This window comes from Thunnus maccoyii, chromosome 21 (genome assembly GCF_910596095.1).
Source record: "Thunnus maccoyii chromosome 21, fThuMac1.1, whole genome shotgun sequence".
NCBI classification, from domain to species: domain Eukaryota; kingdom Metazoa; phylum Chordata; class Actinopteri; order Scombriformes; family Scombridae; genus Thunnus; species Thunnus maccoyii.
Genome location: NC_056553.1, coordinates 4,080,142 through 4,096,662, shown reverse-complemented (window position 1 = coordinate 4,096,662; position 16,521 = coordinate 4,080,142). Strand labels below are relative to the sequence as shown.

Genomic DNA, 16,521 nt, shown 5'->3' with positions numbered 1-16,521 from the left:
TTTAACTTCAAAGGCACTTCTTTAATATTTGCTCAATATTATATACATCTGTACAGACAAAGTAACATGTGCCACAACCATAGCTGCTGTCTTTCTCCATGACAACTGTTTTACATTTAAAATTTTATATTTTAAACAAAAGAACATTGGACTCAATACAATCAAATTCAAGTTCTCAAATACAATTCTTAGTGCGGAATCAGCGCTTGCTTACAGACACTAACTAACCTGCCCAGCCAGAAAAAAGCATGCTTCCCTTTATGTGGCGACCTGAAATGAGCCCACCTGTGTCCAAAATCCAGCTCAGTGTCACCTGAGCAGACGGAGACTGGGAGACTAAATGGTGACATCAGCTGGACTTAATTTGTCAACACAGGTACAGATGTTTACAATCGATAAAGCCTAAACACACAAAAGCACTCATCTATCATAAATAAAAATATCACATAAATTAAATCCTAAAATGAAATTTAAAAAAAAAAAAAAAGAAAATCATGCAGAGATAAAGGATTGATGTACAGTGCTTTTCAAATCAATACAGAGATCTGATCCTTCCGATACTCACTAATACATATTGGACCTTGGTTCATTACAGGCCTTGACGTCTCACCAGCATTTGAAAGACTAATAGAAACAAACTGGGTGACTCCTCTGGTACTAATATTTAGAGAAAAAGCATCATGTGTGCCCACAGCCGCTCTGTAGACGAAAGAATAACACAGATGTATGAAAAAAAAAAAAAAACATCAAAACAAGTTCAGAATCATGTCGGAACATCCTGTACAGCGAGAAAAACATCCAACGCACACAAACAGCAGGAAAAGAAGTGCCGCTGCCACCAGCTAAAGAAACGAGGCTGAATCGAGATGGAACCTGGTTCTCTAAACTGATCTGAACTATGAACCCATAAATAAAACTAAACAGAAAGTAGCAGATCAAACTGAAACGTTGGGCTTCGATGTCCTGAGTGGTTAAGCGACCCGGGGACCCGCATCAGCCCATCCTGTCCTGAACCAGCCAGCAGTCAGACCCACCCAGTTCACAGCAGTACATGTCAGCAGTATTTATCTGGGGTTCAAGATTCAGACCGAAATTTAGTCGATTTAAAGTTGATGTTCAGTTCAATAAATCCCGACAATCTGCCCTGATTATTACACCACATGTTAACAGGCAGCCCGTTTGTATGATTGGACATTACAACAATACATTCTAAGCTTATACAACACTCATAAAGAAGTTCATAAGTGTCTTTTTCTTCGTCCTATGTCATCACCGTGACAACAGAGCGGGGTCAGAGGCGTTCCCCGGATAGGTCGGGATATGCTCTGTCTCGGAGGAGGCGTGGTCGGTGGGCGGAGCCGGCTCAGCGGGCGGTGCCGGCTCACTGGGCGACGCTCTCTGGCAGATCTCGGCGTAGCTCGGCTTCTTGGACTCCTGGCCAATCAGAGCACAAGGTGGGGTCAGTCTGTGTCACACCTGTCTTCTTCTGCACGTTAATGGCTTTCAAGCAGAGAGCTCAAGCTGATCTAACATCTCCTCTATCCTTCTAATTTTATTTACCTTATCGCCTTGGTTTCTGAGCAACAAGACCAAAACACGTGCATGTTAACGATCATGTGATTTAATATCTGTCTTTTGTTGCTAGTGGCCTTCAAGTGTCAGACGCTGCTGCAGGTCTGTGCATCCTACTTCAAGTCATGTAATCATGTACTACATGTTCTCAAAAGAGTTGTGGATTATTAGTCTTTTTAGCTCTGAATGGTTCATACAATTTTGGTAATTAAGTTTGGCGATCTGATGGTTTGATGCCCATATCCATTATAACAGTATATCACATATTACTACTAGTACTAAAACTGGATACTTTTCACTGAGGTCAAAAAAAGCAGTTTTGTTACACAGAGCCATCGGAGAAGTCGAACTTGGAAATTTGGAAAATACGTGGCAGGTGATTGGATGATCCATCTGTCAATCACCGTCTAACCTCGTGAGGCAGCTGGTTTCATGAGATCATGTGAGAACGCTCGTAGGATGCTGATCGGTCCGAACCGCTGGTGGTTCAGACACAAGCGCCTAACTTGAAGCTTCACAAGAAGGATTCTCACATGATCTTGTGATGTCGTGACCTCGTGAATCCAGCTGCCTCACGAGGTGACGGACGGATGGTATCGAACGCTACGGAGTTGTTGAAAGTGATGCTGAGAAGTCTTACTGTGACTGGTTCCTGTATGAGCGGAGCTGGTTTGGCCTCGTTGGTCGTCTCTGTTCTCTCCTTCACATTCCTGCGGAGACAAAGATCCAAATAAAAAAAAAACACTTTCACACCTCTGCAACAACATCACATGTACATCACAAACCTCATGGCAACTGAAAAACTGCCACATGTCCACATATGAAGGACGAATAAGGAAGATAAGTGGGGGAAGCTTGTTGTGCTGTGAACTAACCTTGAGGGATATTAGAGAATGAATCATGACAGTTAATGCAGCAAACTGCTCTGCTGGTAAATCATCATCCAGCTGCTCTCTCAGATACTTACTGCTGGGAGACTGGCTCAGGCTCTCGTGACATCACTGGTACTGGTGTGCAGAGGCTGCTGCTTTTGATTGGACTCTGATGGAATAAAGTCAGTTTAACCATTAATGCTTGTTTGTGTGTGTGTTTGTGACCAATGTTAAGGCTTTATACAGTGAGGTTTTCAGGACTGTGAGTATGAAAGCTCGAGAGAGAGAGAGAGAGAGAGAGAGAGAGAGAGAGAGAGAGAGCTGGTTACCTTGACGCTGCCGTTTGCTGCAGGTAGCGTTGCTATGGCAGTGTTTGCCGGAGGAAGAGGAGGGAAGCTCGTCAGTCCAAGTTCGAGAGGAGGAGACGGCTGACGAGGAGGTGACTGATTTGGTGCATTCTACACACACACACACACACACACACACACACACACACACACACACACACACACACACACACACACAGAGAGAGTCAATGCACAGTTTCAGCAAAGTGAATATTACAAACAAATGTTCACTGGCTGCTTACACGATTGTTTCCAGCAGATCTGTCCCATGACCTCATGTTCTCTCTCCTCCTCTGGCTGAAGTTTCCTCTCCTTCAGAGCAGAGATAAAGCAGAGGGGTGATATTACTGCAGCTCCAAGTAAATACTGATTTATATTTCTGCGCTAAAGCATCACTCAACCTACTGTATGCTGGAGGGTTTTTCTGTAGGTACAGCTGACTTAAAGAAATACAACTTATGTAGGTTCGTCTTCTCATATAACTCTGTAGACGATACATCACTCTATACTGCAGCACCCACGGCTGTAACTACGGCAACACCTCCATGATGAAGTACAATTCAGGCTTAAATCAAATTCACCAGCTGTACTGAAAACTTTTACTGCCTCTATCATGGGTTCTACATTTTTCCTGCTTATTTTGGTTTCTATTTGCATGTTTACAGTTCGTTTGCTGAATCCTATTATTACCTTTGATGCTGCTTTGGCCTAATCAGATATCACAATGTGCTTTGTTTTTAACAGCCACAGGTTTCTGCATTGACACTCATGTCCCAACCTTCTGAGAAATGAGTTGATGTTTCGCTACCTTCCTCTATCGGAAGTCGGTGGCACGAGTTGCTTGTGGGGCTCCGTCCTTCCACCTCTGGTCTGACGGCGCATGTTGCCCCGTGACCTCCCTCGACCCGACTTCGGAGAAGAGGAGCGTTCCTCTGGCGTTTGCTCAGACGGGTGAGAGGAGTCGTTCTGATGGACCTGCCAGCGTTCTCCAGAGTTCGACCATCTCGAGCCTCTTCTGCAAGAGATGAATTATGAATGCCAGCCGGCGCATGTTCACACCCACATTAAGACATTTTAACAGCTAATAAAAGAGGAGGCGTGCAACTAGTTTCTTTCCTGGCAATTATTTAAACAACAGAGACAAGACAGAATGACAAGTAGCTACCTCTGCCTGTGTGGGTTGCGAGGTTTGAAGTTAGAAGCTGCTGGGAACCCATTCATGAAGTCATTCATCATCTGTGGATGCTACAGACAAAAAAAAACAACAGCTTGATGGAAACTGAATCACACTGCTTATGAACTATTAGCCAAAACAAGGTGAGAAGGGACCACAGAGTTACTGTTCACACATTAAATGAGCCATAAGCAGCAACAGTATCCACAAATCAAAGAAAACAAAGATGGAGGAGCAGAAAATCATTCTTTCTAAGCATGTTTCTATATAATAAGCTCTTCTTATAAAGACAAATCGTTAAACTATTATCCTACAAAAGAAAGTCAACATAAGAACAAACCTCAGCACACTCAGAGTATTGTGATGCAGCTGAAGGCCACACCTCGTTGGTGAAATCATACAGCTGTTGTGTTGGCATATGAAAAGATGTCGGGGGAAAGTAGGAGCCGTAAGGATTGCTGCAGTTGTCCAGCTGGGCGGGTCTGTAGCCGTTTTTTGGAGCATAGGAAGCGACTGCCATGGTTTTGGCCTTTATCCTCGCCATGATCGGCTTTCCCTGGAACACCCGAACCTCCTCTCGCAGGTATTTGTAGGCCTGAGGACAAACACAGAGCACTGCTAACAGGTGCTTACAAACATTCATATGAAGTTCTGATGCTCTTCTGATATATTCTTCATATATGTTATTAATGTATCTAATAGGGCTGGGTTAAAAAAAATAAATAAATAAAAACGGCCACGACATCTCTCCTGTTGCACAAACGCTTTGTGAGACAATGACAGCAGAGTTTATGTTTTCCAGAGGTATTAGTGATGTTTACAGCCGCCTCATTGACACTGACTGCCTGGTGATTCAATTTAAAATAGAAGTTGTTGTTTATAAGCTGCAACTAAAGAAAGCACTGATCAGGTGACTCAATACTCACTAACTATAGAGTCTGATGAGTTGCACTATATTCTGTTGGCTGTTGTGTGTTCATGTTTAAAAAAATTACTTTAATGTAACTGCTTTGGGGTCAATTCTTAATGTAAACATTCATATTTTTAATTATGCACCAGGTAGAAGGTTCCCTGTACAATTTACAGCATTAGTTCTCATATTCAAGCAAAGTTGGTATTGTAACTGATCCCCGACCCAATCACTATTGAATGGAGTCAGGAATCAAATCAGGACCTTGTGAATAGGAATGAAATTGATTTGGGAATTCCGAATCGATACCCAGCCCTAGTATCTACAGATATTCATCTGTAACATCATGATTTTATATATTTGCAGTTTGCTATCTGGTTTATTCTGTACAAACATCTATTTGTCCAGGAGGCTCTTCCTGAAGTTTCCTCCATTTTTTACCTGTTCAAGGTATTTTGGGGAGTTTTTCCTTATTTAAATCAAGGGTCTAACGTTAGAGGATGCTGTACAGACTGTAGAGCCTCCTGAGGCAAATTTGTGATTTGTGATATTGGTCTATATAAATAAAAATCAAACTTCTAAAGCACAAACTGACAATTTTTTTTTTTTTAAAAAGGTGGACAATTTGAACATTTCATTCTAAAATGATCATTTTGTTCCAGATGAGAAATACTTTGTCGGTATTCCAACGAACCTGTTAATTTACACTCAAACTTATGTATTTCGATTGTCCTGATAGTCCAAGAGACACAAATACATGTCTGAAATAAAGCTGCTCATCTTCACAGAATTATGTTCTTGTCTCACACCAAATATTATCAAAGTTTTATCTTTAACTATAAGGAATATTAATTAGAAAAAGTATGTTTAATAGTCTCTGTTGTTGTCTACTCTGATGAAAATTTCTAAACATTAAAGCATAACTGCAGTGATATACAGTACATAAACAATAAGATGACAACATGGTCAGCTGTATTTTACCTGTTGTGCGTCGGCTTCTGATTTAAAGGTGACAAACCAGTTATCGTTGCTCACAAACTCACAGCTCAGGAACTTGGGCAGGTTCTCTCCATCAAAAAGAGCCTCCACCTCCTGCACAACAACAGAAGTTAATATTCCACAAACTGACAAGTGTCAGTCTGTTGTAAAAACAGCAGCTGAATAAAGACTGAGAGGAGAGGAGTCTGGTTGTGTTGGTGTGGTGGACGGGCTCTTGCCTCACGAGGTGTGGTGTCAGGGATCTCACGCAGGATGACGACACATCGACTCTGGCTGGGTCGGACCTTCTCACCGCACGGAGCCACCTGGACCAGCGGCAGAGCTGCCAGGCAGAGAAAGAGAAACAATATGTCAGAGACAACAATAAACCTACAAATAATTCATTTACAGTTTGTGCTGTGTAGAGCAAGAAAAAATCTCTTTAATACTAATAGTCCTGATTAATTAATAAAACAAATACATTTGAATAAAACAATAAATGTAAACACTGACATTTCAGAATGTCAGAGATGAGGTTCAGGTCCGTGCTGAGACTCTTGATCTTGTCGAGGCTGGCCAGCGTTGAGATTGAAATGTACTGGTCACTGTCCATCTGAGATTTGAGGTACAGGTCGCTGCCAAGGTGCTCTCTGTGGAGGGACACAACAGCTGGTCAGAAGAATCCTCTAAGCAGAAATGTTTGAAGAGGTTACTAAAGGTTATGACAGGTACACAAACATGTTGGACGGCCAAACAAAAGAAAAGACAAGGAAATGGGGTCAAATAATGCTGCACGAAGGGAAAAGACAACCAGATCAGACATAGCATCAAGTATTTTTTGTAGTTTTATCAAAGCTTTTATTATGTTTTTATGCCTCTGATATCACATTGTGTCCCGAATGAAAACTGTCAGTCATCATCTAAATATCTGATGATATGACTTCTTCAACAGGACAAACAGAGATGATGTTCAGAGTTCTTACCTGGTCAAGCAGGACTCCAAAACGGTCCTCAGCTGTTGTGTGATCTCATCTAAAAATCACAGGAAGTCATTACTACATCTGATCTGACAGTCAGTGCTCCTGATTTGAAAACTTTTTTTTTTTTACTGTGGTATAATCTGGGGAAAAAAAACACCTAAACCGGACAGATACCTGTGACAGGTGGGTCACTGGGCTCTCCGTTAACTAAGGGAGCTTCAGCAGCCAGCGTCTGGTACTCTGTTGTGCTGGGATCAGTCTCAGTCAGGCCCATGTTCTCCAGCTGAAACTCTGGCACGTATCCTAAAAATGAACTCATCAGTATCTTATCACCACAGCAGTACCACAATCTGCAAACACTGTTAGATTAATGAAAATCTAACATTGAAGACAGGATTTATCCTGGTTCAGGATGAAAGTAAAAGAGTAAGTTGAGTCTACCTTCATGATTGATCTGATCGCTGGGGAACTGCAGCCACGGCTGCTGAGCCTGTGGGAAAACTGGGCCAGCGACGTCCAAATTAAAGTTGTGATTGGTCCATACCTCAGCGTCAGGGTTAAGGCTGGGGGCTGCAACGGGTTCCTGAAATGAAAAGACACAGTGTGCATAATATTAATCTAATATGAAACATTAAGTCGGATATATACAGAACATTTTGACATGAGAAATTCAGAGAACGGAGCAAATGAATATAACTGTTAACAACAGATGTGCAGGTGATTCAAGTCAAGAACAGACTGAAAATGTCTATTAGCAACTCTCACTGAACCTGATCAATCCAAAAAAAGAGTAAAATACACAGAACTAAATGATATTCAGTCTCACTCTAAACTGAAACAGTAATTGCTGTTTTTTCTTCTTCTTCTTCTCTCATTGTTACAAAACTGTGAAAATCATCTCTGTATAAAAGGTCTTGCAGATGTCTGTGTGAATGATCACTTGTTATGTATCATCTTTGTAACAAAGAGTATAAAAGACTGTCTGCTAACATCCAGTAGAAGATATTTAGCTGTTCAGTGCTTGTCTCTGCTCTATTCATCAGTGTATTAATTAACTGTGTCATCTATTGAGTAGAGGTGCGGACGTGGACGATTCAGCATCGATGCAGTGACAGAACATAATCTGGATAATGAGGCCTACATGAAAAACAAAAACACCCCCAACCCTTCTGTTAATTTCTAATTAACAGATTTCACTGTGACAATAAAGTTGTAAAGTTTCCTTCCAGGAGTAACGTCGCTCTCTTGCATTGAACTGTGGGTGAACGTTAGGCTAACGTTAGTTTTATATATTGGGAGATATGACAGGATGAGGCAAAGATCAGAAGCCAGTGATAAAAAATACACCAAGTATTTTGAAAGCAGACATCTGGGCACATTTCGATAAAGAATACAGCGAACCCAACTAATCAGCCAAGAATTGAGGAGGCCCTGTCAACTCTGACGTACAACTGGTCCAAACTGGGTCACACAGATACTGGTATTGAAGGGATGCAGCTTATTATATTATAGACTGGAGTAGTCTGTTTTTTGAAAGCACTTTCTAAATAAAAAGGGAGCTAAGATTTATCTGACTGCTTGTATGCATCATGAATCATTGACAGGTGAATCGTAATCGAATCGTGAGGCCGCTGAAGATTCACACCTCTACCACTGAGACACCCTGAACCTCAAGTAAAGTCTGTCTTTCCTCAACAGTATCACATAAAAACAAAGACAGCAAACTGACTTCACTCAAGCTGTCTCATGTGTTGAGTGAACACTTACAGACTGAGTGCAGTCTGTGTGCCAGTCCCACACACAGGATCCCTGAGGCATCACAGTACTGTAGGGATAAGCTCCCAGCAGAGCCATGGAGGGCTGGAGCTCTGAGACCGAGGCCGGGATCAGCTCCGCGTCGGCGCCCGTCTCGCTCTCACCCTGGCCGGGCTCGGCATCGGACGTCCCCTGGGCCCACCCCCCGCAGCTGTCCCCCAGACCCAGCTTGATCCAGGGGTGGGGATAGAGGCGGCAGACGGAGGAGTCCGCGTCCTCTCCCAGCAGTTCGGACACCATCTCCCTCATCCCTCCTTCTCTCTCTCCGTCCTCAGCGGCCGCTGGCGGCTCGTGACCCAGGAAGTGAATCACGTAAGACGGAGTTGAGGCGTGCACGTCGATCTGACCTGGATCCACCGTGATTATGTTGAGGTCCTCCTGGCAGTCTGAAATCGGAGCTCTGTCGTCCTCATAGATAATATCATTAGGAATCATGTAAGAGTCACAGATGCTGGTGTCAACGCAGACCTCCATGCTTTTGGGCAGCGTCTGAGTTACTGTAAAATTCTCTGGAGCAATATCGCTGTCAAGTGCAGGTTGCTCCTCTGGTGACATCTTCATCTTGTTAATTTCATCCAAGAGATTTCCATTTGATGAATCTGAAGGTTCAGACAAACTATTAGAGGCTTCGTGCTGTAGGATGAGGTCGACATCTGGCTTCAGACAGTCAGAGGAAACACTGGAGGGAAATATTTCAGAGGTTGGCTGATTGTGGGAAAGTTCTTCTACTGTATCTGCAGATTCAAGCTCGACAGGCAATGAAAAGTGTTGATCAATCTCCTGTGCAACTGCTGCTTCTTCTTCTCTTCCCTCACATACTGGTGGATTTACCTTCAGTTGGATTTGGCTGCATCCACTCTCAGTAGTAACTTCAGTCTCTGAATTAAACCTCTGCTCACTTTCCTCAAAAGATGTGCAGGAGGAAGACGGAGGCCGAGAAGAGGAGGTGGTAACAGAATGCTCACTTTCAGCAGCAGGAGGTTGTGAAAGAGGACTGTGACACGAGTCCTCAGTGCTGCTCTCGTGGTCCTGAGGAGAGATGCTTGTATTTACAGCTGTGCAGTCATCACAGTGCTCAAACGTCATGTTACATTTTTCATCACTCGTCTCCGGGTGAGGGCTGTTTTGTGCTGTTTCCGGTAAACCAACTGTAACATCACCACTCTCAACATGTTTGCTGTCCTGACACATTTCAGGTTGGGGCTTTTTGGTGACCTGTCTGTCATCTCCGCTCATGAGGACGTCCTGAAAAGCCTCATTTTTAAGAGAAACCAGCTCACCGTCAGTTTTTACATCACCGCCGTCAAACTGTTTGTCACAGTCGTCCAACCTGGAGTCGCTTTGCTCAGCGGATTCGACGTCTCGACCGGGAGGCTTAACGCTGCTCAATTCAAACGTTGGATCGTTGAAATTAAAATCTAATTTGTCAGATGTGGTTTTAGTGAAGTCTGAGAGAGGCGTCGGATCTGGGTGGCAGGAGAAGGCGGTCAGCTCAGTGGGCAGTGATGACACGGCGGAGATGGTGGAGATTGACGACACCTCGGTGAGGCTCGTATCTGCTGTGCTGCTGTGACCGACGTCCTCTCCCTCGCTTCGGCTTCTGCAGATACTCACAGAGATGGCCTCGCTCTGCGGGGAGGGTTTATCCGGCTCGATCTGTCCTCCAGGCGGAGGCAAACTGTCCTCCTCCTCCTCCTCCTTGTGCGGCGCTTTGAAGTCAAGCTTTGAAGAACTGAGGCTCTGACTGGAAGTATCCGACTCAGAAGTTTCAGTGGCTGGCTGTGAACTTTGGATGTGCTTCTCTGGTATGAGGTCGGACTCATGCAGACAACTGTCCGGAGGATTAAAGCCAGAATCTACAATCTGATCCGATTCTTTCTCCTGGAAGCTGACTGATGTTTCCTTTGTGGCATTAAAGACGTCGTCTGCAGCTCTGCGGTCCTCCAAGAACACACTCTGCTCCTCTGAACACACACAATCCTCTGTAACTATCTTTTCTTCTGACCTCTTCACACTCTCGGCCTCCGCACATTCATTCTTCTTATCCACACATGTATTTTCATCTGTGTTTGACGTCATTAAAGTGTCACTCGTGGATTCATCTGTATCCTTTGCAGCTGTCAGACAGTTCAAATCTCCAGTATTATCAGGGCTGTCCGGTTCAATCACCTGAGGGTCCTCGCTGGTTATGGGACTGCTGGTCAGGGGCAGCGGGTCGACTAGCTGTGGGGATACAACAGGAAGTGGTACGGTGGTCTTTGACAGGACAGTGGAGGCCTGTTCTGCGGCATGTGACTGTGTAGCTGGTTTCTCATCATGTGACAGTCTGGTCATTTTAGATTCTGTGGCATGCTTCTGGTCGCAGGCTGTGGATGCCTCTGTGTGTGATTGGCTGAGGACCGGAGACTCCACTATGCAGGGCAGAGCAGCTGTTTCTACTTCAGCTGTGTGCAGTGAGTGTGTTGCTCCAGCTGTTTGGGATTGGCTGTGATCATGGTCGTGGTCAAGGTCATCGGCGTCAATGGAGCATATGCTGTAGAAGCTCTGGGTCCTTGTTTTGAAACCCTGACCCAGCGTTGTCGTGACGACACAGACTTCCTCGCCGTCTTCATCCTTGTGGTCAGCTCTGGGGGAATCCCGCTGCGTCTCCCAACGCGTGCTGACCTGCGGCAGTGGTTGGTCACCTGACACCTCGCTCACTCCGATGTTGCTCTGCCAGCTAGCAGAGGGTAACCTGGCGGGAGCTGACCAAGAGCCTGCTGGCTTCTCCTGCCCATCTGGGAGCTGATTGAACCATAGAGCTCTGAGTGTGGCATTCTCCAAAATCCTCTGTCTGGCTGGACTCTGTGTGGGCACCTCCATATAGGGAGCCGGTTCACAGCTGGGCCTGGCAGTGTGTGTCACGCCTGCTGCCGTGTCCGTGTTTGTATGTATGTTTGTGCTGGTTGTGATAATAATAGCCTGCTCCTCCTTGTGAGTGCTCCCTGGTTTGAGATCTCTCTCGCTCCGCTTGGTTTTGTCGCTGCCGACCGAGGCCTCCTCTGTGTAAACTTTGCTGTCCGGTTCTAGAGGTCTCTCCTCATCTTGCGGCGGCTTACACTTGGCCGGTCCGTCTGCCACGCGTGTCTCCTCTTCCTCCATGCACACATGTTGAGCTACAGCCGCAGCGTGTTGCCTGACCTGCTCTGTCACCTCATTCAGCCCATCGTGGAGTGGGGGCTGTAACAGACCTCTCCTCTCATTCTGCAGGCCGGGGTTGAGCTCCTTACTAAAGCAGCACCCCATCTTCTCCGGCCTAGAGTGGGAATAAAACAAACAAGACTGCTATGGCCACACACAGTAAGAGCCTAAACAACACAAGACAAAATCATGCGCAGCTCCTCACGATGGCTCAGCCACATGCAGAAAGAGGAAAGACCCTCTACTCCCTCCTGCTTCGCCCCCTCCCCTTCCGTCCCCGTTTTCCCCTCCCCTGCCCAGAATAGTAAATGTGAAGGGGCTCACATGTCCCTGCCACTCAACAGAGGGCTGCACACCACTGTGTGTGTGTGTGTGTGTGTGTGTGTGTGTGTGTGTGTGTGTGTGTGTGTGTGTGTGTGTGTGTGTGTGAGAGAGAATGTATGTGGGAGCCCTAGTTAGGCTACAGTTAGAGAGGGGTCAGCACATGGCCCAGTGGCCACCAATCACAGAGCAGGACTGCGGCAGTGTCCACTCCTCCTTCCTCTCATCCCACCATTCACTTCTCTCTCCCTCCCACTGACATCTTTCCTTTTCACTTACATCAGTTTCAGCTTCAGCTCCCCCCCTCCCAGCCTCCCTCCCTGTCTCCCCTGACAAGGCCACTAGGCCCCCCCCCCCCCCGGGCCCCAGGCATGCATGAGTGGTTGTCCGGGCCCCAACAATCAATCAGATTACTCAGTGGTAGTTTTTTTTTCAATAATACATTTCTATAATGATGCTTTTTTTAAAGCATAATTTGGTTTCCAGACTGAAATCTGACAGTGATTCCAAACAAGTTCTTCTATCTGGATCAAGGACCAGATCAGAGTGCTGTGAAGTTATGATGCTTTAGGTAGATGAATATTAATGATTAATATCAAACTACCTGGTAGCAGTAGTATCCAGGAACCAGCGCTCCGAGCGTTAACTGCACCTGTAGATCAGCTGGACACAGTGGATTCTGGTCTGACGTCATGTGACACGGGCTGTTGGGCAACTTCACGGGACGAGTGCTGCCGCTGTCGATGGTCACCACGGAGACTGGCAGGGGGGAGGAGGAGGAGAGAAGGAAATGAGTCACAACACCAGCTGGCATGATGGAAACACTTGCAACAACTAGATCACTCAATATGGACTAAAAGTGAAAGTGTCCTGGTGAAAACTGCAGGCTGAAGAGCAGCAGAGCAAGAGAGTCATCATCTCATATTTAAGCAGAGATCTACGGTGTGTGTGTGTGTGTATAAGTAACAACTATTTAAATTCTAATTACATACTACTGTATAACTTTTTTAAAATCAATTAATACTTTACTTAAGTATAAAACACTGTCAGAAATACAGACAGAATAGAGACAGATGACCAGCAGGAGTCACCAGAGCCAAAAATTATAGCTGAACAACCTAAAATAAACTATTTAATTTATGATCATATGAAAAGCAAGCAGTTCACATCTGTCAAACTAACCAGTAAATTATTGTCATTTTAGCTTGACCAGTGATTTAAAGGATGGAGCATTTATCATAATAGTGATCAATTGATTTCAGGTGATCCACAAACACATTAACTGATTCATTTCATTATAATTTCAGCAATAATTTCACACTGATCCTGTTTGAATCACCAGTGTGTACATCTATAACAAGTGTGTTGAATAGAGATGAAGCACGGTTTGGATAATCAATCAGTTGTCATTCTCTAAAGCAAAAGTGTCAAATACTTCCTGTTTCCAGCTTCTTAGTTGTGAGGATTTGCTGCTTTTATTTTAAATTGAATATCTTTGAGTTTTGGATTGTTTGTTGGACAAAAAAACAGACATCTGATGACATCACTTTGACTTTTCACAACTTGTGATGAGCATCTTTTACAGATGTAAGATTAAATGAAAAAATAATCAACAGATTAGTCGACAATGATGATGTGTGTTAGTTGCAGCCCTAGTCACAATATTGTTTATAGTGCTTATTATTCACAGAGTGACTACAGGCCTGTCTAAATAAAATAATCATATAAAAGCAATTTTTTCAACAAATCTAAACTTTCTTTTAGAAATGACATCAGATGGACACCAAGCAGCGCATTCAGAAGAGATAAAGATCACAAACTATCAGCTATGAAAACAACAGAAACTAAAATGATTACTGAGTTTTTTCTGCAACACGACTAAATCAGCAGCTCAACACTTCACAAGCCAGCGTTACAAAGAACACAGTAAGTCTAGGGCTGCAACTAACAATCAATTTCATTATCAATTAAGCTGTTGATTATTTTTTCAATTCATGGATTTGTCGTTGGATCTATAAAATGTCAGAAAAGAGTAAAAAATGTGGATTACTGTTACCTAAAACCCAAGATGTGTTAATCGTTGGCAACTAATCAATTAATCATTGCAGCTCTAAGTATTTCCATACTGGCACATCTGATTTAAACAGACACTGTGACCAAGCCTTCGTCCATATATTGGAAGATTAAAACACTTTATATTTGTTGATAAAGAGCTGACATTAACCTTTATGGGATGTTTACATGTTTGACACCACAAATTAACTCCTCATTAGTTTCTGGTCAGCCTCATCTTAACTGACACCAACTGTTATTAAGAATTACATTTCCAAAGCCTCTGGTTAACAAACTTTCCAAACTGTCTTTGAAAATGTTCAAAATATGTTTTTTCTACAACAAGATTAAAACTGCGGCTAAACATCTATCACACAAGTATATTAAAAATAGAGAGTGTGACCAAAGCTTTTATCCACGCAGTTATTAAAGGGTTGAATCGCTTTTTATAATTCTAGGTTAAGATAACCTTTTACTTATCTTTCAATAGTTAATTATAACCTTAAAGAGTTGCTGCATATAATTTCACTTCACTTTTTATCAGAATTAATAAAATTCTGATAAAAAAGGATCTTTTAATGATTTTTAATATAAAAACATGTTAAAAAAAATTACATTTCTCACAACTTCATTGACACTTTGCTTACTGTTATTAACTGACAGATTTCCCCTCTGATTAACACACTTTTCTACACTTTTTTGCAGCTAAATATGCTCAAAATTTGTTTCCCATTTAGAACTGATTAAAGCAGACACTGTGACTGAGGCTTTATCCATGTATTGGAGGGTTAAACACTTTGTATTTGTTTTGGTTAACTGGTTGACATTAACCTTTATGAGATGTTTACATGTTTGACACCACAAATAAATGAGTCATTAGTTGTTTAACTTACACTAACTTATTGTTCCAAAGCATCTGGTTGACAAACTTTCCAAACTGTCTTTGAAAATGTTCAAAACCATGTTTTTTCTACATCAAGAAGACTGACTCAGCAGCATAACATCTACTGTACACGTATGATATAAGTGTGACCAACGCTTTTATACACGCAGTTATTAAAGGGTTCAACCACTTTTTACAATTTTAAGGTGAGTTAACATTTTATCTTTTATCTTTCAGTTGCTGAAAAGAAAAGTTATGAGCTGCGGCATGTCGTCTCACTTCATCATTTTAAATCAGAATTAATTAAGGATTATGTTTAATGTGAAAATGTGTTGACAATAATAATAATAATACATTTCTCATTAACTTTTGGACGATTCCAACTCCACTGACACGTTGCTAACTGTTATTAACTGCCACATTTCCCCTCTCATTAACAAACTTTTCTGAACTTTTTCAGCTAAATATGCCCAAAACATGATTCCCAAACAAAACGACTAAAAAGATTTGCAGCTGAGTTTTGAAGCCAAACGTCCATCTAAGTTTCTAAGTAAAATCTTTCATTAGCTTACTTCGATGCTGTTTCGGTGACGGTCTTCTCGGCTAACAACCTCAATTAACCCTTGTTAGCTTTTAGCTGGAGGGAGTTAAATGAAGGAAAAAACAACACGCTTTTTGTGAAAAAGTGTAAGTCAAGTTAACCGAGCTAATAACCTTTTAACTTCCTTCATTTAAACGGCATTTGAGGCGAAAAGCAGCAGCTAACCGAATCGCTTTAACCTGCCGTTAACGTTAGCTGGTTAACGTCCATAAATCGAACAGTAACAATAACGTTAAACGATGCTAACGGTTACCGCCAGCTAAAGTTAATGTTGTGCTAATATAGCTTAACTTTCTTGAAAAACAGCGGAATCAATCTCAGTATTTTAGTACTCACCTGTCACCTTTCCTCTGCTGTGTTGAAGTCAAGCTTGATTTCTTGCTCTCTTGTGGTGTGTTTGTGTGACTTTCTGTTTGTCTGCTTCCATAAACCGCCTGTTTAGTTCACCTCCACAAACCACACACAAACTCTCCAGTTGCCATGGAAACTGTACGTTGCAATAAAGTCTGAAAATTAAAATATAATAATAATTAATAATAATAATCATAATCATAATAATAATTTCTGCACACCTGCAGGGCTGTGATCAGGATTTTAGAAATACTGAGGTCATGTGTCAGTTCCACAGGGTATGGAAGTTTAGGAAGGTCAAAATAGTTTATTTTTTATTTTTTTTAAGCAACTGAATATATGACAATATATGAAACTGAACCACTACAGAATACTTGATGTTGAATTTAACATCAATTTATCATTGAAATATTTTACCTTGAAAACCACTTATTTACATGTATGTGGTTTTAATTATAGTAATTAACTTAATTACCATAGCAAAT

General features: G+C 42.7%; 1 protein-coding gene across 3 annotated transcripts; it reads right to left on the bottom strand.

Moving 5' to 3' along the window:
- On the bottom strand, positions 1-16,216 carry LOC121888045 (la-related protein 4B-like). Of its 3 annotated transcripts, none has more exons than XM_042399305.1 (16): positions 16,022-16,216; positions 12,754-12,908; positions 7,275-7,416; positions 7,008-7,136; positions 6,837-6,885; positions 6,367-6,503; positions 6,093-6,196; positions 5,857-5,967; positions 4,306-4,560; positions 3,957-4,036; positions 3,600-3,806; positions 3,034-3,103; positions 2,774-2,902; positions 2,540-2,613; positions 2,213-2,282; positions 1-1,434 (listed from the first exon to the last, which is right to left on the bottom strand). In XM_042399305.1, exons 2-16 carry the CDS (start codon positions 12,841-12,843, stop codon positions 1,270-1,272), a joined length of 1,812 nt encoding a protein of 603 aa, XP_042255239.1. In that variant the 5' UTR covers positions 12,844-12,908; positions 16,022-16,216; the 3' UTR covers positions 1-1,269. The 3 variants fall into 3 exon arrangements, with proteins under 3 accessions (XP_042255239.1, XP_042255240.1, XP_042255238.1); XM_042399306.1 differs by lacking the exon at positions 16,022-16,216 and adding an exon at positions 15,657-15,893; XM_042399304.1 differs by lacking the exon at positions 16,022-16,216 and adding an exon at positions 8,601-11,943 and having other exon boundaries at positions 12,754-12,841.
- Positions 16,217-16,521: the final 305 nt, after the last annotated feature.